The 24,165-nt window shown below is 37.4% G+C and overlaps 3 protein-coding genes across 3 annotated transcripts; all 3 read left to right on the forward strand.

The window, feature by feature from the left end:
* The first annotated feature begins 14,560 nt into the window (after positions 1 to 14,560).
* LOC6563584 lies at positions 14,561 to 15,344 on the forward strand. The gene is made up of 2 exons (XM_032737420.2): positions 14,561 to 14,712; positions 14,778 to 15,344. Exons 1-2 carry the CDS (start codon positions 14,578 to 14,580, stop codon positions 15,318 to 15,320), a joined length of 678 nt encoding a protein of 225 aa, XP_032593311.1. The 5' UTR covers positions 14,561 to 14,577; the 3' UTR covers positions 15,321 to 15,344.
* Positions 15,345 to 15,778: 434 nt separating this feature from the next.
* Positions 15,779 to 16,648, forward strand: LOC116805474. Its single transcript, XM_032737532.1, has 2 exons — positions 15,779 to 15,934; positions 15,993 to 16,648. The coding sequence occupies exons 1-2, from the start codon at positions 15,788 to 15,790 to the stop codon at positions 16,509 to 16,511; spliced, it is 666 nt and encodes a 221-aa protein (XP_032593423.1). The 5' UTR covers positions 15,779 to 15,787; the 3' UTR covers positions 16,512 to 16,648.
* A 493-nt stretch (positions 16,649 to 17,141) lies between these two features.
* On the forward strand, positions 17,142 to 18,474 carry LOC116805473. The gene is made up of 2 exons (XM_032737531.2): positions 17,142 to 17,313; positions 17,374 to 18,474. The coding sequence occupies exons 1-2, from the start codon at positions 17,149 to 17,151 to the stop codon at positions 17,890 to 17,892; spliced, it is 684 nt and encodes a 227-aa protein (XP_032593422.1). The 5' UTR covers positions 17,142 to 17,148; the 3' UTR covers positions 17,893 to 18,474.
* Positions 18,475 to 24,165: the final 5,691 nt, after the last annotated feature.

The raw sequence follows: 24,165 nt of genomic DNA on the forward strand, positions 1-24,165 counted from the left end.
TTCAGATTTTATTCGTGTACAATTATGGCCAAAACATTTGAGACAGTTAATATATTTCGATACTTACAAACTAGAATACTTTGTTTAAAGAAAAATATTGTAGTTCTTTGTATTATTTTAAAGCTGCTTTTATTATTTAACTTTTGCTTTGTCAAGTTTAGCAGTTTGTTAAATTGTTTTCAAATAATAAATATTTTGAATATATATTTTTTTCAGCAAATTATGTTAAAATGAATAGCGAAAATTTAAATTATTTCAAATTGAACTGTTCTATATAGAATTTATTTATTTTATATTCTGTTCAAAGGGCATGGCAAAGTCGTTCGACGACTGAAACAGCAAAATTGATATTTTTTTTTATATTTGGTTGCGCTTTTTAATGAACTTGTGTCTGCTTGCTGTTTGTTGTGATATATACCACCAGATATCGGTTACATAATAATTTGGCATTGCGTTGTGGCAGGTGATTGCAGTTCCCTTTTCGTATGCCGCAGTTAGGAGTGGCTCCTTCCCGCATTGTTGAGTAACTCTTGGTCCTAGATCCCAATGAAAGATTTGTTTTGTTTGGCTAAGTAAAAACAATTGGGTTTATTTTTTCTACATCTTTTTATAAATAACACGAGAAACGAAAAAACAAATTCATTTCATTTTCATTTTGCGCTATGAAATACAAATCTAATTTTCACTTCTTTGTTTACGTGCTTTCTCATTTCCTTGAAAGAGTTGCTTGAGCAAAAGACTGCCGCAGTTGGGAGGGGGAAGTTGGTGCGGAGGGAACACTGGGACTGTCTGTCTGTGCAGTCCTTTCATAAGCAGATTATTTTGCAACCTTTTTTCCAAAACAGTTATTTTTCTTTGTGTGGAAGTTTTCGGAATATTTAATTTCATTTCATTTCATTCCATTGTCACAAAAAGAGTCGTAATCAATTTATAATTCTCAGAACAGAAGGAATAATAAAGTTGCAGTTGCTTTAAGTTTTCTATAGTATTTATTTCTATGTACCTTTTATACGTTTATATCTTTATATATATAAATATATATAGCTCTAATTGGTTCGACCAATTTCGATGATTCGGGAATCGATTAGATTGAAATGTCAAATATCAGTTGAAAGCCGAACAAAAATCAGCTGAACATTCGTCACTTGGGGACGAGTCCAAATTTTCCACTGGCCTTATATATTTTTATATATGGGCTCATTTGTCTTGCTTTGTCGACAAACATTAAGAAAACACAACCAAAAAACTGATGGAGCATGTCAATCAATGGACACGCTGACAACCCCTCACCCCATCCCACCAACACCCACACCCCCATCCCCAATCTAAGTTCAACACGCACATTTCCAGGCGGCACGTCAGGATAATTAAGAAATTTTTCAGTGCCCATTGGCAGAGGGCAAAACGATGGATGGATGGATGGATGAATGGATGGGGATGAAGTGGTTCAGTTCCATTTGTTGGTGGTGCGAATTTCGTAATCGAAATAAATGAAAATTGATTGAATTCCATTAGTAGACAGAACCGCCTGCAACTCAAATTAGGCGAAAACTAATGAGCCATGAGCATTACGACAGACATTGGGCACATTTCGAGCATGGCCAACAACTTGTGGTCAACTATCAATTTGCCTGGTAGAATTATGGGCCTCTTTAGACATCATTCGCTTCATTACATTTTCGGAAAGTGCGCGATGGAAAAAGTCAAGTAAAAGTATATAAAAATGTCATTTCACCAGCTACTGCTGACAAACTGTCCTGAAATGATGCGACAATAAATAAATTGTTGTCGAGATGTTCGTTATAGTCGAGTTCCAATTGGAATGGTTTCGAATGGGTTTCTCGATGTTTTCTAGGGAATTGGGAAAGCGGGAAAGCAATTCCCTCAACATCTTACAAGACGATCTTAGTTATACGATCATAGATAAAATCTTTCAATCTACGCAATCCAAAACTCCAAGGAAAACTAACTCCTTTTGTGGGAGGTGGGGCATTCAACAGCAGCGGCAGCAGCAACGTGAGCAGCAGGAGCAGGAGCAGGAGCAGGAGAGTATTGCCGGAATTATCCGTACGTCAAATCAGTGGAACGCATGCGTGCAACATTCATCATCGTCAGTGGCAACACACGCAACAACAGATTGTTGCAACATATTTTATGCACCCCTCGCCAAACTCCCCCGCATGCTTGAAGATTTTTTCAATTTTTAGCGAAAATTACATCATCATTTATGCTGAATGAGCATTTTTTTTTTCTATTTCTTTCTTTTTTGCCTGGTGAATTATTAAAAAATTTCTTTGTCAACAAATCACTTGGAGCGGAGCAACGTTAGGTTAGCTTGACTAAATAAGGTGCAGCCCTCCCCTCCCCCCCTTCCTCCTTTCCCCGTCCCCTTTGGCACTCTACACCCCTCAGCACCCACACACACACACACACACGATTTACATTAGCTATTTGCAATGTGTGTGTTTGCGTTTGGGAAATTTAAAAACGTCGCAAACAAATTTGTTAACGTTGAGGGTTGTTACACTTTAGAGGGCTGCTCCTCCGCCACCACCTGTACCCGCAGTGAGCAGCGAGCCGCCCGATGATGTATGACTGCCAAGGTACAAAATCGTTTTCAAACATAATTTTGTTTGTCTGACACCAGAGCGAAATCGCATAAATCTTCAGCTTAAAGCTGTGCGCGGCTTTAAGCCATATCAAAAAAAAGAATATATATATATATATTTATATAAAAGTTTTCCGTTCATTTTTCTCCTTTCTGTTTTTTTTTTGCGCGCGCTGTGCCCTGTGGCAGTCGTTGACAAATTCAATAATTTTTCCCATTACTTGGGACATTTTTGTGGGCTTGTTTTTGTCTGACGAGCGAAATTGATTGACGCTGAAAGAAAAGGCGCCAATCTTTCTCACACACTTTCTCTGTCTCTCACACACTTTCTCTGTCTCTCTCACACACTTTCTCTGCCTCTCTCACACACTTTCTCTGTCTCTCTCACTCTGTCTGTCTGTGTCGGTGTGAATGTGTGTGGGGGACTAAATTTAATTTTACCCACACACACACACAGAGACCAAGAAATCGACACCTGCCGACAGACGCCGGAAAATAATCAAAATAAAATATGGATTTTTCTTTTGCTTTGTTCGCATCGCCTGCGGCGGGGCAACGCTGAAGGAAAATATGTAGAGCCGCATTAAGTGGAGTCTACCAAAGCGCAATTTGTCTTGCCTGATGTGTGTGAATGAGTGTGTGTGTGTGTGTGTGTGTGTGTGAGCCTGATAGGCCGTAGTTTTAAGCTCTCCAACAAATAAGCGGAAGTTGCCCGTTGGGTGGATTCTCGTTTTTGTTTGTGGGTTTTGAGGGGGGCGCTTCGCTAATACTTGAAAATTTGTGTTAAGGCTTTGCAGTTAGCATTTGCCAGCAGATAATGCAGCAAAGCTGCTTTTCGGCACCATAATCGGTGCGGGGCACGCCCAGTGCCACGCCCAGGTGTTTGGCATTAGCCAAATAGCTAGTTACATTCCCTCAAAGGGGTTGCCATCAAGCACATTGTTGCTTGCCGCCTGTCAAAGTTATTATCCTATAACATTATGATGGATGTAAAACTGGAAACTTTAAGTGCTCATAGCTGGGGCATTTATTATTCAAATCAAAGTGCTTAAGTCTTAGCAATTTGCCTACATATTTTATCTAATGCTTGAATATCATATAATGGCCATCTATGGTTTATTTGTTATTTCATAAACGTTTCACTGGCTGCTTGCTGCACAACAGCAATCTTTCAAGATGTATACTATTATTTATTATTTATTCTTTTCATTATTATTAAACGCATTAAAGGCTTTAAATTATACTCTGTTGCTGACTAATCTTTAAAAATTATGCCTCATTTTCGTAAACGTTTTACTGACTGCAGTGGCTAATTAAACAAATGAAATTATTTTAGCTAATCTCCAATTCTTTTGCTTATGAATTTGCATTTAATAAGAAATGTTCGCAACATTGCTTGATTTAGTGAAAATATGATAATTAAAGGTATAAATTACCACATCTTGATCTAATAAGTTTCGACTTAGCTGGCGCTTATTCGAAGTAATGCAATTTACGACTCAAATAAATTCAATCCAAGTATCTGCAGATAGCTAAAATTCCGGGCAAAGATATATGCATGTTTGTATAAGTATTCGCAGTGTTAACGAAACCGCAAATAATTGCAAATTGCGATTGGAGTTGGAGTTGTAGTTGTAGTTGTAGTTGTAGTTGGACTTGGAGTCGGAGAGTAACGGGCAAAGATTGCCAGCCCCAAATAATTTGCGCAAATGGAATGCAAAACTGGAAAACTGCAGACAAATCCACCCATTTCACCCATTTCAATAATGTTACACACATTCGAACGTGCGCCAAACTATTTGAGAATAGTTCACCAAAACCACCAAAGAAAAAGAGAGCGAGGCAGAGAAACACAAGCAGGGGGAGAGCGAGAGAGAGAGAGAGAGAGAGAGTGAGAGAGAATAAGTGTATTATTGGAGTGCAATAAATTGGAGCTGAGTGCCAAAAACAAGACTGAACGAAACAAGTAAGAATACTTCAATAAACTAGTGCGTTCGACTGCTTAATACCCTATAATCGTTTTTGTATTTTTTATTGAAGGCCTTCATTGGGGGCTTAGACGATGTCTCATCATTGATACATTAATTAATATTCGAATATCGAGCTAGACTAATTGAGAGTCCCTTGGTGGCTTTTGGCTGTCGTCCTTGAGAACAGATCGTAACTTATATACCCTTTAGCGGCATTTTGGGATAGAGAGCATAACCAAAATCAAATCGATACCATAATGGCCAAAAGTTTTAATTACCCATAAAGATGTTCGCTCATGAAACTAACACAACAACAACAATATCGACAAGACCCAAGTGCTAACGTAATGTTTTTGGGGAATTGTTGTGGGTAAAAGACTTTTTCCGGTTTCGGTTGAGGCGTCCGGATCGTAATCAGGCTCAGTGAAGCAGCAGCCGCAAGCAGGCAGCATTGGCTCATAAAGAGCATAAAGCATAAAATTGGCTAATACTTATTGGTTATACGTATCTGCTCCTACAACCCACCCACCCTCCTGTAAACAAGTGGCCATCTATTTTTTTTTTTATTTTTTTTTTTATTTTTTTTTGACCATTTTGTTAGCCGCAGACTAGACTCGTTCAACAATTTTAGGAAATCAATGGCCAATAAGAAAGTAGGCAACACATTTTCTGGTCAGTCATTTCACACACACACACACACACACACACACACACACACACACACACACACACACACACACACACACACATCCCCCCCCATCCTTTTGGCACTGTCATCCATGTGCAGTCCCCTGGGATACTCGTATCTGTCTTGAGCTGTCCTTGCTGCTGGCTGTTCTTGTTGTGTTCTTGATGCTTGAGAAGTTAAGAATTCAATTGACCACAAAATCAAGATTATTATACGAGCAGTCGAGCCAAGTGTGGCAGCTGGCCAAGCAGAAGCATCCAACGGGCGGAACCAACTGTGGGTGCTCCACACCCCCACACCCCTCCCATTATTTATGCTCAGCACAAGCGGAAGTGCTGGCGGCGATGGATGACTGTCTGAGTGGGATATTGACGCGTGATTGGCTAACAAGTTGGGAATTATAAGATGACAGACAATATAATTCAGCTTAAATTGTTAACGATGCGAGGGCTCATCAGCTAAACGTTATTTGTTAAAAACATAAATAAATCAGCAGCTTCTAGGCGCTTTTTTTTAATAAATATTTTTGGTCAACTTAAATGCAAATTATTATTCTATTGTTTAATTTTAATTAGGATTTTTCTAATCACTTATCTTATCTCTGTTTCAGAAGAAATATTTGAATTCAGACTTCAATTTGAATGTAAATAAACTGAGTGAATGAGGCCTGAGCTGTAAATTGTTGTTCAATAAACATTTAATAAATTGAAGTGAATTGAATTATTAAACAAATAATACGCTAATATTTTCCCATGTTAATTAATAACTGTTTTTATATGACTATTCAATCATTTACATATGTATCATCATATTTCAGTTGTTTCACATACAAATCATAATGTTTGCTGTGTCATGTGACAAGCCGCACTCAATTAGCAGTTCCATCGTGGCCATTGCCAATATACAGTGAACAACTGGGCCACGGCAAGGACCACGGTCAGTTTTTGGTTAATTGAAAGCAAACAACGCAACGGGAAATGTTGGCCAAACACGCAAAAGAAATGGGCAAATGAAATGGGTAAATACAACCCCTAAAAATTATTTATGTTTCATATATTGACCATTCATTTTGGCTTTTAACGCCACTGTCAGTGGCTGTGTTTCAGTTTCAGCGGGGGAGGAGCGGAATATTTCACAGGGTGCGCCACGGCGACAATTTATGAACTCATGGACCGGTTGTAGCATTTAACATTTGTTTGGTTAGAGACGCTTGGCCCGCTGATTGCTGGTGTCGCCTTGCACGGATATTTGTGAAATTATATCGTCCTGCCACTCGCCGCTTCGTGTGGTTGTAACTTAATTAAGGCGCCCACCAGCCCCGACTCGGCCGCAGCAGTAGCCAGTTCAGGCCAATTGACACAATGACACCAGAGCGTGCTGCGAGAGTCACGACCTCTTCTTGTCATCCATGCATATCCTGCATGTTTACATAACTCACCGTTTCCTTGAGCCATCCTCAAGTGTGGGCATTACGACTATCTCATGCGATGTGCTACTTAGGCTTGAAACTTATAAATTAAATTGAAATGTTCTGGTTTTATTTAAATATTTGTGTGCCACTTGAACCTGTACAAGAATAACAGACAATTTATGAAGATAAGACATATATTTTACTATATCCAAATTCGGAATACATTTTGAATATTAAATCACAAAATTTTAAAATAAATAATTTACTGAAAAAAAATGATTAATATTTTTGTTTTATTTTTTAATACTCGAATCAAGCCGGGAATCGATTAAGAGAGCGTTTCACAGCGTCCATGGAGTTGTAAACTTCAGAACAAATTAAATAATTTAAAAATTTTTTATTTGAGCGTTGACTTAGCATTAAGGGTTAAATTTATTGTTGCCTTACCAACAGCTGAGTGAGGACATTTGAGCTTCGTTTAGTCGAAAAGCTTGTTTTTCCCTTTCTTGGTTGCCATTTCATGTTGAGGCAGCATAATTTTCAGGCATTTAGCTTGACCAGGCCGGAAGCATTTTGCTTAAATGTCTGGTCATTTGTAAATAGTTCGTGTTTCTTGGTCAACACTTGACGGAAATGAGCAAGAAATGAGCCACATTTTGTGTCGGTTAGCCAGGGTACAAAGTGCAGGGTGCGGGCCAAGGGGGCTGACCACAAAAATGTCACGACTTTCACCTGGAATGTCTTTTTTGGGTTGGGTGAAATTAGCACAACATTAAATTACACGATTTTGTCGCTGTGATAAGAGACTTATATTTAATATATATATGTGTTCGTTCGTTATGCCTGACATGAGTTATGATCTCGGAAAATGTGGGCTAGTAGCTCTGCCCACTGCTCTGCATATTTGATGCGGTTTTAATAAGGGATGGAATGGGTTCTAATAAGCCGACTATTTAGTTTGGAGTATGGCTTAATACGTTTTAATTGGGTCAATGCTTGTTCATATTGAAGGGGACGTTTGATAATATCTAAAGCCTTACTAAATGTAAAATAATTTTAAGAGAATTATTTAAATTAAATATTTGAAGACAAATTCTGTATACTTACATACATCTATATTTAATATATATGCTCATATTGAAGGGGACGTTTGATAATATCTAAAGCCTTACTAAATGTAAAATAATTTTAAGAGAATTATTTAAATTAAATATTTGAAGACAAATTCTGTATACTTACATACATCTATATTTAATATATATGCTCATATTGAAGGGGACGTTTGATAATATCTAAAGGCTTACTAAATGTAAAATAATTTTAAGAGAATTATTTAAATTAAATATTTGAATATGAAGACAAATTCTGTATGCTTACATAAATCTATATTTAATATATATATACAGTTCTAATTTAACTCAAATTTGGTAGGTTTCATTTTCAAATTGAGTAGCAGTTTTAGTGTGAGACAGAGATTTTATTGCTTGAACCTTAAGCTCATTTTCTTGATTCATTCATTAGAAACCGATTTCAGCTCATCTTGCTGCACAAATGAAAACACATTCAGATGCTTTTTGCAGCAAACTTTGCGCAATTAGCCAATTTACTTGAGGCGGCTCACTCATTTTGGTCTCTGTGAAGTTTTCCTTGGCACATTTCATGCAAATGGTCAGACATTTGTTACGCACCACTTTCAAAGTCAGCTAGAGTCAGTTAGCCATTGGTAGTAGCGTAAAGAGAGACGGAGACGGAGACAGAGACAGAGACGGAGAGAAAGTGAGAGAGAGAAAGAGAGGCATAGTCTAGCGGTCCCAGTGGTCGTTCATTTCATGGCCTGCATCATCAATAACTCATGGCCGGCCAATTTGTATACTTGGACAGTTTTGCGTTTGGCGCTCTCTTGACTTTTGGCTTCAGCTCCGTTGACGGCGACGGCGACGACGAAGGCGACGGTGTTGGCTATGGTGATGGTGATGGTGATGGTGACGACGACTTAGTCGACAAAAGTCGAAACCAATTCGAAACTCATGAGCATGAGCCGGAGCATGGCCATCTAGGCTCTAGCATTGGCTCAGCCAACTGAGCCACATTTCAAAAACAGTTTCCAAGGCATAAATCACTTAAATGCCCCAACAGCTCTGCAAATCGGGAACAGTTCGATTTGCCAGCTTCCAAGTATTTTGCTACAAGGGTATCAAAGAGAGTCGGAGGGCATTCTGATTTAGTTATTTAGGTAGTCACTCTTTGAACATCTCAATTATATACATGCAAGCAAATGTATATTTTTTAATCATAATTCAAGACGACTTTGTCAACACTTCTATTTCTATCATTGTAAGTAGTTTGGATGCATGCATTTCTCATGATTTCTTTTATTAAAATTGTCAACGAAATTTCACAGAAATTAAAGTGCCAAAATCGTACTGAGTTTAAAAATGTATTTTTTTTTTTTTTTTATATATTTTTATGTTTGGCACTGGCTGATATAGAAATGCATTTTCAACAAGTTGTGTTGAAAATTGTTGAACTATATTATAAAGCTGACTAGAGAATTAGTTTTCATTATATACCAAATAGATGTTTGACTGTTGGAAGTTAAGATACGATTATTAGGAAAAAAATCAAGTTGGGAAAGGTATTAAAACGTCGCCTGATTGAAGTTCTTCATTTGTTTTTCTTTTCTTGTGGCCTGTAGTCCAATTCGTTTCGAGTTTTATCATAGGCAAAAATTGATTTTTTGTTGTTTCTTTTTTTTTTTGTATTTTTGTTTCTTTGGCCGTACAGCAAATAACGATAAATTGAGCAAATGTCAGTGTTCAGCGCCCCTTGGAATCGCCAGCTTTGTGACTGCAGAGTTGAGTTATAGCTGCACTTGATATGTGGCTGACATGGCTGCTATACTCCCCTTCCCCATGCAGGTAACAGGTAACTGATAGGGGGGGGGGGGGGGGCGTAGAGGGATGTGTGTGCATATCGTATATCAGTTAGCTTCATCTTCATCTTTTGGGTCTTGACTTGGTGTTTGGACATATCGTCGACTAATTTGCGCAAAATTGAGATTTATTGTCAAAAATTTTGTTATGGCAGCAAATCGATGAAATTTCGAACCCTTTTTTGGGACTTGCTTTCTGCCTCTTAGCTGTGACAGTATTTTAAATACCATGCTCATATTTAGCCAGCTCATCTTGAATTATGATTAATGAGCAACTAATGACAAGCACTCGTAATGCCGCAAGTATATTCAAAGTCAAAGTTCAATCAACAGCTCAACTTTTTCAAATGAACAGCCATGGCTGATTTATGACGAAGCCACAGTCAACCCGCACACAATTTAAATGCGAGCATATTGCTGCAAAAACAAAAAAAAAATGAAAAGCAAACCAAACCAAACGACAATTTCACGCTACAAATGTTTCGATTAAAAAATCGTACTTCAAGCCAAAAACTCGTCATGGGGTTGCCAATAAAAAAAACACACGCCCCGCTCATATGTGCACAAAATTTATAGCAAAATCTAGAAGTGTGTATGTACAAAAGAAGAAGAGAAAAAAACGGGGGAAAAAAAGAAAGCAAAAATTACAATCGCAAGTAGAAACCCCAGAAGCAACTCAGAAAACTTTATTTGATATTTGCTGAAGCACGACAATGAATAATAACTACACACACATCGAATGCATCTGGATGGAAAAAATAAACCTGGGATCAAAAAGGAAAAAGAAAACCAGGCAAGCACCCTTCCATAGTAAATGTTTCTAGGGTGCAATCCCTTAGATTATTTTGTTTTTTTTTTGCTTTAATAGCAATTTTTGTTTATTTCTTGATATGTGGGGTAGAGCAAGAGTGAATTGTGAATTTCACGAAATTTACTTAGAGATAAGATGATGCGGTTGAAGATGACGAGATTGTCCGAAAACTGTGACTAAGTGTGAGAACAGTTTATAAATGCATTCCAATAACAAGGGCAAGTAAGTATGTGCCAAATATCTTGAGCTTACCACAAATACTTCCCCTTTTTTGTTATTTTAAAATATAAATCGTTATATTTTTAAATCATTGCTATCCGAATAGGGTTTTTAAATATAGATGAAGTTGGTAATAGACAACTTATTCATCTCTTTCGAGTTCCCTAACTGAGATACCAACTGCAATCAGTTAAAGTGAGGAGCGCACACAGAATGCAATAAAACTTGAGTAAATAAATTCAAGAAGTATTAGTCTGCTGCCGCGATATTATTTACACCGTTAGATGCAGCCGACGCCATTTTGTACTGCTCTGTATTTATTTGGCATTGCTACGAACTTTAGTGTCATATTTATCAACGTCTGTGGCAAATAATTTTATTAACTTTTGCGCAAAACTTCAACTCGATTCAGAGGAACAGAGAGAGAGAGAGAGAGAGAGAGAGAGAGAGAGAGAGAGAGAGAGAGAGAGGGAGAGGGAGAGATAGAAAGATGGTGAGAGTGAAGGGATCCGCTAGAAACTGTGAACTGTTTGCGAAAACTTTTTGGTACGAACAGGTACAGTTCTAAGTCCCAGTCTAAGTCTGAGTCTCGTAATTGTGCCTAGGTCCAGCTGTCCAATGTCCGGAAGTGCCGGCAACTTTGTGTTCTACTACTATCTGCAGCGCATATTTTATTATTATCCTTTTGCGCAAATAAATCTACTTTTGCGCAAATTACAAAGGGCACAGCTAACTGGACGGCTTTAAGTTGAGCAAAAGCTCCCAAGGGGAAAATGGGACATGAGGGGCAACTCCGGCGAAATGCATCCGATGCCGTTTGTTGTCGCTAGCGACAAAAACTTTGTCCAGATCTAATCAAAAATTCACTTAAAAAGTTTGCACTTGCGACACCCCTGCCCCTTCCCTCCCTCTCCATGAACAGAGCCGAATGACTTTGAGCGCGACCCCCAACCGCTAACCCTCATCCCGAAGCCCGCATGCCGCTTTCATTGTTGCACTTCCATTGTTAAATAAAGAACAGTCCGCGCAGTCAGACGTAGGCGAGCGCCTAATGAATTGCGCTCTTGATTCTGCAACAAGGTGAATGATAAGCAATCAGTCTACATTCGACGTTGGACGATTAAGGTTAATATCATGTATACCTACTTTAATGAGTTTAGCTGCTGAAAGAGTTGTCCATTGCACTCAATCCAAGCTTATTGTTCGATGCATAAAGCGTTTTTTATACAACAATAAAACTTCAGATCTGGGCGGTGTTTAAACTATTTCATTTAGCAAGTTTATTTATGACCGAAGCAAAAGCGCGTGTCTGGCCTGCTTGAATCTCCAACTCGGACTCTTCGATAGTGAAAACTATCGATATTTCCTAAAATTACAATGTAGTGTTTACATAAGTGAACAAGATTTAACAGAGTTATGTAAAGTAGCGATAAATTGACAAGTTAACAGCTGATCGTTCAATATCAGTTGTATTCAAATTAGTTTGACCAAACACTTATTATAATTTGAAGTCAATTTGGGGTGAATGAGACTATTTTTATGATGCTCCACTCCATATATATAAATATATAATTTAAGCAAACCCGCTCAAATGCTTGCCAGCTTTATCAAATTTTTGATAAGCCGATTGGAAATAGGTTAAATGGTAAAATGTCTGTTACAGGGAGAAGGAGGCATATCCGACCCCATAAGTTAGATATATATATATTTATGCCCAGTTTCAATAGCCGAGTCGATATAGCAATGTCCATCTATCCGTCTCTATGAGCACGCGGATTTCAGAGACTACTATAGGTTCTCGTATATCTCACACAGATCAAGTTTGCTTTATTTTTTTATCGATAACCGCCTCTGTTTCTCGAATATCGATACATTTCGATTTCCAAGAGCAATAAATGCCATTTGAGTGCAATACCCTTTAAGGGGAAGGTTGCCAATGAAACTATAACATATTTAACAGCTGGGTTCTGGATACTTTGCAGTTAAGCTCACTTGACTGGAGCATTCATACTTGTTTTATTTGTTGCATTGTCGACACTTAAAACTCATTTGACAGTTACAAAGTTTATATATCTGTTTACCTAATTTTTTAATTTCCACAGTGACATTTTGTATTTTGTATTTGAATCACAAAATTCGTTTGGCTAATAAACATTGATTCACAAACTGTCAGCTGCAAGTGTTGCAAATGAATCAACAGCAACAAACAAGCTTCGACATCATTCACAATTCAGAATGTCTCAACTATGTCACTGTGTTCATTGAGTGGCATAAATGAGTTGGCGATTTCAATATGAAACGAAATAAAAGTCGAAATTCAAAACCAAATTGAGCAACTGCAGCTAAGTTGAAGAAATGCTTCCTCCCCACAACTTCAAAGGCCAACAAACGCCGTCAAATTGCAACAAAAATTTCGCCTGAACACTTGAAATTTTCAAGTGCAGCGTTATAAAAGTCGCCGGCCAGGAACTCATGCTGCCTGTCTGCTGAATTTTTTGCAATACCCTGTAAAAAATAAAATGAGGAAAGGCAATATGACAAGACGCCACTTATGTACCTATAAGGAATTCATAGTCTTGAAAAGCATAAAGCATTATTATTGGTCTAGCCTTAAATTAGCTTAAAAATTATTTGTTCACTTATTATAAAAATTTAAAATTTATTTATATAAACAATTTTTCTTATACTTTCCACATTTAGTCTTGAGAGCATATCTATTATTTATGAAATATTTGAGAGGATATGGTATGGAAGGGTAAAGAGTATCACGACTTTGATAGCGCTTGTTTAGAGTACTTTTACCAGTTTTATTTTTGAAATTTGCACAAAATTGCAAATAACTTGCAATCAAGGTGCAAAAGCTACTAACTTCTTTCGTCTGAGTTGGCTGGGAGAAGGAGGCTGGCGGGTTTGGTATTTCCCTAAACACTGTCGCGTCTGGAAATCAATTTAAGTTAACTCAAGTCTATTGTTTCAGCGTCTGTTGTCGCTTTAAGCAAGCTCTCAGTCTCAGTCTCAGTTCCAGTCTCAGTCTCAGTTTTAGTTTCTCATTCTTTTGCAAGCCCCTCCGAGTGCAGAGTGGATAGCAGAGAGGGGAAGGGTGGCCGCTTTGTTGCCAGGAATTTTTATGAGCTGCCGTCGCCGACATCGGCCATTTAGCATGCAACTTCAGACTGCGACTTGCTTGTTAATATTTCACCTAGATTGATACTGAGGGCGCACTGTAGGAGCGTCTGAAGCGTTAGGAGCGTGGAGCCCAGCGAAAGGCACCCAGGGAATTTCATTATATGCAGCCAAAGCCAAAGGACAAAGACATGTTTTTAATAGTTTCGCATGTTTGCGCTGCCAGTTTCTTTTTTATTTTTATATTTTTTTTTGTTTTTTACTAGTCCTTTCTATTTTTTAGTATGCTCAAAGTTGCCAGAATTTTGCTTTAGCATTTTGGTTGGCTGCATATTTAAGCAGTGAACTCGCTATTCAAAATGCATTACTTTGGCCATAATGAGCTAGTTCCTTGCACTAACAAAGTTTAAATCGGGAAGAGCAATGACTTGAAAATTGAAATTGATTAGAAAATCTAAGAATATTTTTAGGAAATTTATATAATCCATGTAATTCATATAGCTAGCTTGGCAGCGTTCTCAGTTGTCAAGAAAAGTATTATTCTAAAAGCAATAAACTCTACAACTCAAATTACGAGAAAGAAATAAAAGTTAATTTAACAAACGCGTTTGCAGAAATCGTTGATGTACTTGAGGCTAAAATATTAAAAGCTAAGACCTCAAGTGTTAAGAGAAAGTAAGTTTATGTATGTATGGATGTTATAAAAATAAATTTGAAACTAATTCCTAATCAAATCAAGGTTTAAAATTTATAATAATAGTAAGTTAATATAAAACGTTCACATCTATACATTTGGATGATAATTATTATCGATTATGAAAAGAATAATTATCGTACTACTGTTTGGATTCATTTGGATGCACAGTGTTCTATCGCAGTTCACATTTCCACCAATCACGACCTTTGATTGCTTTAAAGATGTTCTTGGAATGCCCCTAAATCTACAGGCTGTAAGTCGGATTCTATTATAATCAATCTGTTTTCTTATACCTTCTGAGCTACTTTCAATGCGCAGTTGTCGGGTGACTGGTACGAAATGGGTCGAGTTCCCAAAACGGATGTCATGAAGTGCCTGGTTGTTTCAGTGCCGCAGAAAGCGGATGAAAATCTCGAATTGCATTTGGAGTACATTAGCACCTTAGGCGGTGATATTCAGCGCGTTAGGGAAACAGTTCAATTCCCCATGGATAACTTTACCAAGAACAGCATTTTCCACTTGTTTTACAGTGGTTCCCTGTCGATAATTATCACCTATAAAGTGATCTATACGGATTACAAGCACATGACTTTAATATGCGGCTACGCGGGCATCTCTCCAGTACCGCTAATTAAGTTATTATCGCGCCAGCGACAACTAGATCAGAGATCTATAGACTTTATCCAAGCTCAATTGGTAACGTCGGGCGTTGAAGAACACTTTATGTGGACAGAACAATCACCGGAGCACTGTGGTACTGCAGCACTAAGCCCTGCAGTTGGATTATTTATATTGTTAGCTCTGGCAATCTTATTTGAAGACGATGTTTATGGTTATGTTAGAAAGAGTTGCTTAAGATAAATAAGATTTAAGTTATTAAAACAAATTTGCAATATTTCAAGATGAGGTGTTACTAGCGACTTACCTTGGTATTAGTCATAAACGCTTCAGTATTTTTTAAGATAATAAGATTTGTAAAATTTGCTAGATATTTATAGAAATGCGAAGAGCACTTAGCATTGCTTAAGCTTTTGTTCTGCTAGCCGATTTGTGTGATTCAGCGTGTAATCGACACATAATGGTTCATTCCACTTTACTACATTAGGTATACACAATTAAAATAATCAGACCAAACATATTGATAGCACAATAATATCAACTTTGGGTTTATTGTATTGATAAGGGATGTATCATAGATGCCAAGGCACTTATCGAAACTGTGGTTCAGTCACAATACTACAGCAATATATATGAAAGTTATCTGATAAGCATTGTAATATCAGTATGAAGCTTGTGGCTGCTTTGCACGTGCTTTAGTCATTGGTCTAATGTGGGAGAGCGCAGTTCTTCGAATGGAAACGAAAATATTGATTGTGCTGCTCTTGGCTCTCACCTGGACGCAGTGCGTCCAATCTCAGCTTCCGTCCGATATCAGTTGCAGAAATTTCGCAACGGAAGCAATCAATCTACCGGCTGTAAGTTAATTTCGACCTGAAACTCAATCCTCAATTCTAAATCGTAACCAACGCACAGCTGTCAGGTATTTGGTATGAGGCGGGCCGGGTACCTAATGAGGATGTTATGAACTGCTTGAATGTCTCAGTCCCAGCGACTGTGGATGAGCAACTGGACCTGCGATTGGAGTATCTAAGCCGAATCAATGGAAAAGATCAGGTTGTCAAGGAGACGATTACATTTCCCTGGGATAACAACACTCAAAACGGAATATTTAACTTGGACTACAATGGGCCATCAGCGAGTATGTCTGTTACTTATAAAATAGTCTACACCATTCCGAAAGTTGTGACTTTCATCTGCGGCTATGCGAGCATCTCTCCAATACCGCTCTTAAAGATCTTCTCACGCGAACGTCAAATTAGTCAACAAACTATCGAGATGGTCAACAGTTTTCTCACTGCAGCTGGCTACGCTGATGATATTATTTGGACGGATCAATCATTCGCTCGCTGCAATGCTGCAGTACGTCCAGCAATTGGAGCTATATCAATATTTGCTCTAGCTATCGTGTGGTGCTTATCTAGATGGAACTAGCGACAGTTTATCAACAGGTTATCAGCACCGGTTGTAAGTAGTTATTAGTAATTTTTGCGAAATCTGATAAGATCTAGTTATCCAATACATGTGTATAATATAAATATTAAACATTTCAATATTAATACAAACTCAAACAGTTTTTGCCCTACTTTGAAAGAGTTTTATCTGATTGTGTGAACGATTCCAAAAATGAACAACCAATTTTTTACACAAGATCGCTTTTTCAGCATGTTCATGTTAATGATTTCAGATGTTTCCGATCATACATTTAAGCTGGGGGACTTTTAAATTGACTACTAATCGAATTTCTATATAGTTCGAATATCTTTTCGGCATATATTTGTATTGAATACAAACAATTTCTATTTTATACAGATGTTCATTATTAAAGAATTAAAAAGAAAATGATGTTTTTATTTAATAATTTGTATTGTTGTTCATGTTGATATTTAATTACATTGGTATTCAATGGCATGGGCCTATTTTAGCTCTGTTATTTAGTCGGCATAATCATGTATGAATAAATGTACAGAGAGATACAATGTATTTGAGCAACGCTTTGCTGATAAGCCAAGCATTATCAATAGTTAGTCGCCACACATTCTAAAATGAGTTGCTTTCAGTCGTTAAGCTGATGCTGGAGAGCGTAGATCTTTATATGGAAATCAAAATATTTGTGATATTTATTGTGCTGCTTCTAAATGCACTCGGCATTCACTCACAGTTCAATTCAATTTCCAAACTTAAGCGGTTTGATTGCGAGAGAGATGTGCGGCCACGTGCTTTGAATCTAACAGCTGTAAGTTGAATATATTAAGGAAAGCTCTGTTATCTAATTAAACCAATTTGCCGTACCAAGGTGTCGGGCTACTGGTACGAGGTGGCACGCGTTCCTAACATGGATATTTTAAAGTGCCTCAATGTCTCAGTCCCAGCGGCTGTGGATAAAGATTTGGAACTGCAATTGGAATACATAAGCTCAATCAATGGGGAAACTTATGCTAAGAGAGAGACGGTTACATTTCCGTGGGATGACAAAACTAGGAACAGCACTTTCAGCTTGGAATATGTCATCTCTGGCAACATTAATGTATCAGTCACCTATAAAATCATCTATACTGATTACACAAACGTGACTTTCCTATGCGGCTACTCGGGCATCTCTCCAATACCACTCTTTAAGCTATTATCGCGCCAGAGACAGCTAAGTCCAACATATATTGATTTCATTAAGACGCTAGCTGAAAAGGCAGGCATCTCCAGGCAGATTATTTGGACGGAACAATCGCCGGATCAGTGCAATGATGCAGTGCGACCAACAACTGGAACGCTGGCAATCTTGGCAATTTCAATATTATGGATGTTTACTAAAATATAATAAGTGCTTAGTTTAATACGTCTAAAATCTGTATGTATGTGTGTATACGTAGAGCATATTTGTTGAAGAGATTACAATCGCGTACTGCTTGTCAATGATTCAACAAAAACTTGACTATTCAAATTTAAAGTTCTCAACAATAATGTTTTGTGTTTCTTTGCACAAGTTCAACAATGGTTGAACACGATTTTTTCGCCTTCGAGCTTTTATGCATAGTTTTCTAAATATCTTTACATATGTATAAGCGAATGTTTATATTTATTTATTTTTTTTTTTCGGTTTCTCAATTCGTTCAGTTTCTTTTCATAAAAGTTTCGTTTATATTTTTTGCTGCTGCTGATAAGCTATTTGTATTCAGATGAAATCAAGCATACGTATTTTAAGAGAGCCGAGTGAGATGGGTTCCAATGCAGTAGGTGGCTAGGGCGTTGGCGTTCACGGCTAAGCACACACAGCTGCAATTCCGTATAACGTTTAGATAAAAAAAAACACGTAGTAGTATTGAGACTGCACGAACTGTAGATGCTCTATATATATGTAAAAAAAAAGAAGAAAAAAAAATAAAACAGAAAATTTATAAAATTTATTCTTAAATTTTAATTCGATGATAATATTTTACTTTTAATTCTGTGTTTTACAAAAGCTCATATTGCATATTTTCTTTACCAGGCCACTGTTGAAGAATTTTCCATTTTCTTTCCAATTTTCATTTTCATAAGATGCTGGCTGCTGCCAAATGGAGCAAAATGAGTGAAAAACGTATGGAATAAAAAAGCTTTAAGTAGCGCCACAAGCGCTTTTCACAACATTTTTGGCCTGGAGTTCATTGAGTTTTTGGGCCAGCTCGGTGGCTAGCCAGCTGTGTTGTAGAGTTCGTCCATGGTTTGGAGTCAATGAAGTGCAAATCTTTGGCGCAGTGGCCACTTCCATTGATTTGATGCGTTTGCGTGCCACTTGCGGTTGTTGCATGCTTGACTTGATCGCAGCTGGCTGTGCTGAAAAGGGAGGCGAATTGTGTAGCTGTTTACCTAAAGCTAGCCCAGTGAAATTGAAAGTCCCATTGGCCCGCCCATAATTGTGTCCAGCTCTGTGCGAAAAGCGTTGCTCTACGTTGGTCTTTTCGAATGGCTGGTGTGCGGGTGTGTGTGAACTACATGATTACTTGGCCAAAGCCGATTTGACGTAAATCATGCGATGACTCTGCGAAAATGGCGCAGACATGCAAACCTCATTTGACCCCATCGCCCCCGCCAAAAGCCATCGCCCGAAACTACACAAAAGCGAAAGTTAATGTAGCACATGAGGTCGCTCTGAGCAGAAGAGTTAACAAGTTTTAGAAGTGGGTCCGCCTACGTGGTTCAATTACTTTTGACATTTCTTTATTTCTTTTCATAAATGTACAGCACGCTTCACGGCACACACCTTTTGAGAGCGAAAGAAACCTGGTTGAACTGAGACTCAATTCTCGAAGGTTTTTCTTAGCTGGGAGTACTCTATAGTAATACTGGCTTTGTAGTCGCTTTTTTCACATATTGACCTCGATAATTTACTTCTCATTGCACGTAAAGCAGTGATTAAAATGGAAGCCAACATCATTTTAAAAGTTGAAGCACAACTGTAATATATCAATAGTTAATACCTTATAGTCAAGGGAAATAAGTTTCTGAAAAAACCGTTTGTTAAATTACATCTCATTTTTTATGATTCAATAACTATAAATTCTCATAGAGGTATACTCTGTGAAACCCTAAAGAGTGAATCATCTCTTAAAGAAAAGCACGCTGTGCTTAACTCAATTCATCAGAGAAATTTAATTTAAAGTACTTTAATTTGTATTGGCATTCTATGTATATCCAAATGTGTATATGTCTGCAAAGTGGAGCTCCATTTTCAAGAAAAGGATCCCCTCAGCTAATCACATGCTGACTTTGTGGAACGCACACACTTTCAAATCACTCATTTGAATCGAAATCGTAAATCAACGAAGCGTTGACAAATTAAGTGTCTAAGCAAATCATATCAAGAAATTTGCATAGCAAGTGTCTGCCTTAATAAATATCAAGTTAATTAAATTTGACACACGCAGACAACACAATACAACACACGGTGCAGCAGCTGAATGATAATACGATTGCATTGACGATGCCACAAAATATGTGCGATAAATAAAATGTTGTTGCGAATAACCACTGAGAAATTGCTTTAAACGCAGAGTGCTACACTATCAAATACCCTGTACGTACATTCAAAACATTCAATTAAAAAAAAATATATATATATAATAATGTGTGATACACCTTATTACAAATCAAAGTATTATCATTTGGAATTTTACCTACTACTGTATGCATATGGACGCGAAAGGATCGCCTCAGTCGAATGGAATGGCATATAATATTCTCACTCTCATACTGAGAATTGTATAGGGTATAGCAATGTGAATGAGATTGCAGTTGAGAAAGTCAAAAGCTTGGCGAAGTATACAAGGGACCAAAAAAAAAAGAAAAGTGGAAGAAAGCAAAAATGGAGGCAGGAAGAGGTGACGAGGTGGCGCGTGGGGTGAAGAAAATGGTCGTAAAAATCAAATGAAATTCGATTGACGTTTAAAGTGAAATTGCACAATGTTTGTAATAAAATGTTGGAGCTGTAAAATATCGCCAGAGACGCTGCAGTTGCAGCTATATACATATACATATATGTATGTGTACACTTTACCCATTTACCCAATGGCAGGGTTGCCAGGCGCTCCTGAAATGACGATGATAAAAACGCAATCAAACAACAAAAATGTCCTGTGTGTGGCATTCGGCAATGGCATACATATGTTTGTGTTTGTGCTATTTGTTTGACTGTGTGTGAGTGTAAATGCACTCGAGCACGCGCTGCGGAGATGAACGCAACGATAACGATAGCAGCAGCAGCAGCAGTAGCAGCAACTACAACAACAATAGCAACCAGAAAATCAAATAAATTTCGTTGAATACTCTGAATACTCTAAAGGACTAAGCAATGTTTTTCTTCGGTGGGGATATAAAATAATAGGCGTTTAGATGGCCTCCGACTATATTAAATAAAGAAATAAATATTACGAAAACTTGAGAAATTTACAATTACAATCTTATAAGTAATTATTCATTATAATAAAGTTTATCATTTATACACCAAAAACTTTTTAAGATTGTAAGATTTCATAATTAATTTTATAAAATTGCATATACAAAAAAAAAAAATCTGAATTATAGGAAATAAAAAATAAAAAGAAACAGTAAGTTCTCTGAATTGAGTACAAATACAAGATATAATAAGCTGAATATTTAATTTAAATAATTAAAGATAGCCAAATATTATTTAAAAACTCGATTCTGAAATGTTTTAACGTCTTGTAGTTTACATTAAAAATAAGAGATATAATTTAAGCCATTAAAATTAATAATAATTACAAATTTAATTAATTAAGATAACCAATTATAATTTAAAAACTGGACTATAAAATATTTGAAACTCTAGCATTTTATAATAAAAGAAACCATAATCGGGATCGATGAGAACACATATTGGTACAAATATAAGGCAGGATTAGTAGCACCCTCGCTTACACATGCGAAGCATAAGTAAAATAGTACAGTAAGTAATACAGCGACATGAGCTGCAGAGCAAATGACAGGGACGTCAACGCCAACTTAACAGTGTTAAAGAGTTGTCATTGTGTTGTTTGCAGAGTTGTCGTTCGTGTGCTGGCTTGCTTGTATGGCAGTCTCGGTGCAAAGATATTGCAGTTGCAACGTGTTGAAGTGGCGCCTCGGTGTAAATTGTGTCAAACTGTGATTGCATTTTTGTGAGTGACATTCAATTGCTGTGGCTTCGATTGTTTGGCTTCTGCCACCCACCACCCATTCTCCTCCTCTTTCTCGTGTGTGTCTGTGTCTGTGTGCGTGGGCGTGGCAGTGTCAAGTGCTGTCACACACACAACGTTCGCCCAGCTTTTACAGCTTTTTAAATGCAGCCGTTTTGTGACTTGATGCATCTCCATTGAGCATCACATGAAGCTATGTCAAGTTCAATGCGGATAACTTAAGCGACAAAGCAGGCGAGCACTTGGCATTTATATGCGGTCTCAATGCGGTTTATCATTAAGAAACTGGACTCCAATGGAACTGCGAATGAATAAGGGAATTTAAGCGATAATTATCGACATATATAATAACTAATATTTAATTTCTCTTTTATTTTATGTTAAATAAACAAAATAGTGGGCACATTGTCTGGCTATTAACTTTAAGCTCAGGAAAAACAATAGGGCAATTATTATCGCATTTCAATTTCAAGTGTATTAGTCAGTAGACCTGCTACACCTGATAAGTAAAGCAAACTAATTGATTCACTGAATGAGTCATTTAACACTTAGGAGCATTTAACGGTAGCTGCTTGTCTGACAAAGTAACACCTGTTCCTGACTCTTCGTCTTCCCTGTTATATCATTTCAGCTAATCGAAGTACATACAAATTCCTAAATCGAGTCGATGTTTGATAGCGTACGTTATCTTGAACATAAATGTATTTCATTGTCAGCTAATCTTATCTTTATAAACTCTACCGTCTACAATATTTTTCGACTAATCATTGTCAAATTATAAAAGTCATTGAGTTCGACAGCTTATTTGTAGAATTTTAGTTACGTGCAGTCTACGCTAATTACTCCACATCATTTAGAGATTAGAGTCTGCCTTCCAGCTGCCTAAAATGCTCTAATTCAATAAGTTTAGTGGGTTAATGGTAAAAGTGTACATCTTGAATATATTCATTTAGCAATTTATATAAGTTGTGCTGGTTGCCAAGTTTTTTACCTGCTGTTTTATATATTGGGGAATTTAACCTTTTAATATCTATGCACAACTCTTTTGCAATATTCACATGCAAGTCATATAAGATGACACTTTTGAATAGCTTTGAGCTAACATGTAGCACAACAAGTGTCAGGGATAACAAATGAATGTGCCCAAAAGAGGAATCATTCGCAATTCCATGGAGAATATTTGTGTGTGCGGGGCACATGGCTTGATAAATTGTTGCCAGCATTGGCAAACGGGAAAGAAATGGCGAATCCTTTGGCTGCTCATAAGCAAACGGAAGCAATAATAAACTTGGCAATCAGTTGTCAGTGCGTAATGGAAACTTCGCAGTACTGCCAAGTGGAAAATGCAGTCAAGGAAGACAAATGATTAGCGAGGACTCACGTGCACTAGCCAGAAACTGGGTTAAGCAGCGCTCGTGCTCGTACACATCTACAGACATATATAAACATATAGATAAATGTGTAGGTAAATGGCGGCCACTGTCAGTTGGCCAAAAAGACCCGCAACAGCAGCAACTTTGACGATTTTTCAAAAGTAGTGCTGCAGTGCATCCAATGCTGCATTCAATATGCTCGGCACGTGCTGCTCCATGCAGCAGCAGCAACAGCAGCAGAAGTAGCAGAAGTAGCAGTTGCTGTTTACTGGTACGCCCACTGAAAACCTGGCCCAGGTCGTAAAGTGCCTGCTATTTACAGAGCGCCACAGCCCCTGAAAGTTGAATAATGATGACCATGATGGTGCAGGTTGACTCCGTTTTTGAGACGCATCCTGCATCCTGCCCGAGGTCGTTGCATATGCAAATATGAACACATATGTGCCTGATGGGAAACGTGGCGATTGAAATGCTCTTTTGTGGCTGATCAAGATAAAGCTATAAGCACTTTTAAAGTGAAAGATACTCGTTTGCTTACCAGCAAAGCCTGCACATTTACTTCACTTTTATCAAAATCATTGTAGTTTATAGTCAAGTGCCACAATCAACATGTAAGCAAATAGTATTTACTGAATACAATTAATTGTGTTTGGAATTAATAAATATATTAATAAAATTCGATTTTGAGATGCAAACTTAAATTGATTAAAGTTCATAGCAAATATTAAACAAGCATTAATTATAATGTCGATATTAAACAAAATTGTATCGTATTAAAACTGTAGTCAAATATAATTTTCAAGTTTAAAAAACTCCTAAGATATTTTCCAACAGACTGAAGTGATTTAATGTTGAAATAAATATTTTGTAGTATAATTTTATATTGCTTTTTCAGTTGTTAGTATAAAGCAAACAATGCCCATTCTAAAATATTGAAATTGTAACATTTCCACAAAATATTTTATAGAGCAAGGGACACTTGAGAATGCTCACATTTAAAGTGCTGCAAATGGGAAAGCGAAACTTTTACTCTGACCAACTGCTGCG

This window comes from Drosophila grimshawi, unplaced genomic scaffold, assembly GCF_018153295.1.
Source record: "Drosophila grimshawi isolate 15287-2541.00 unplaced genomic scaffold, ASM1815329v1 contig_311, whole genome shotgun sequence".
NCBI lineage: Eukaryota > Metazoa > Arthropoda > Insecta > Diptera > Drosophilidae > Drosophila > Drosophila grimshawi.

Coding starts and splice junctions, on each gene's coding strand:
- LOC6563584 (XM_032737420.2), top strand. CDS start 14,578: ATGAAAAGAATAATTATCGTACTACTGTTTGGATTCATTTGGATGCAC. Junction 14,713..14,777: donor TGCCCCTAAATCTACAGGCT/GTAAGTCGGATT, acceptor TTCAATGCGCAG/TTGTCGGGTGACTGGTACGA.
- LOC116805474 (XM_032737532.1), top strand. CDS start 15,788: ATGTGGGAGAGCGCAGTTCTTCGAATGGAAACGAAAATATTGATTGTG. Junction 15,935..15,992: donor AAGCAATCAATCTACCGGCT/GTAAGTTAATTT, acceptor ACCAACGCACAG/CTGTCAGGTATTTGGTATGA.
- LOC116805473 (XM_032737531.2), top strand. CDS start 17,149: ATGCTGGAGAGCGTAGATCTTTATATGGAAATCAAAATATTTGTGATA. Junction 17,314..17,373: donor GTGCTTTGAATCTAACAGCT/GTAAGTTGAATA, acceptor TGCCGTACCAAG/GTGTCGGGCTACTGGTACGA.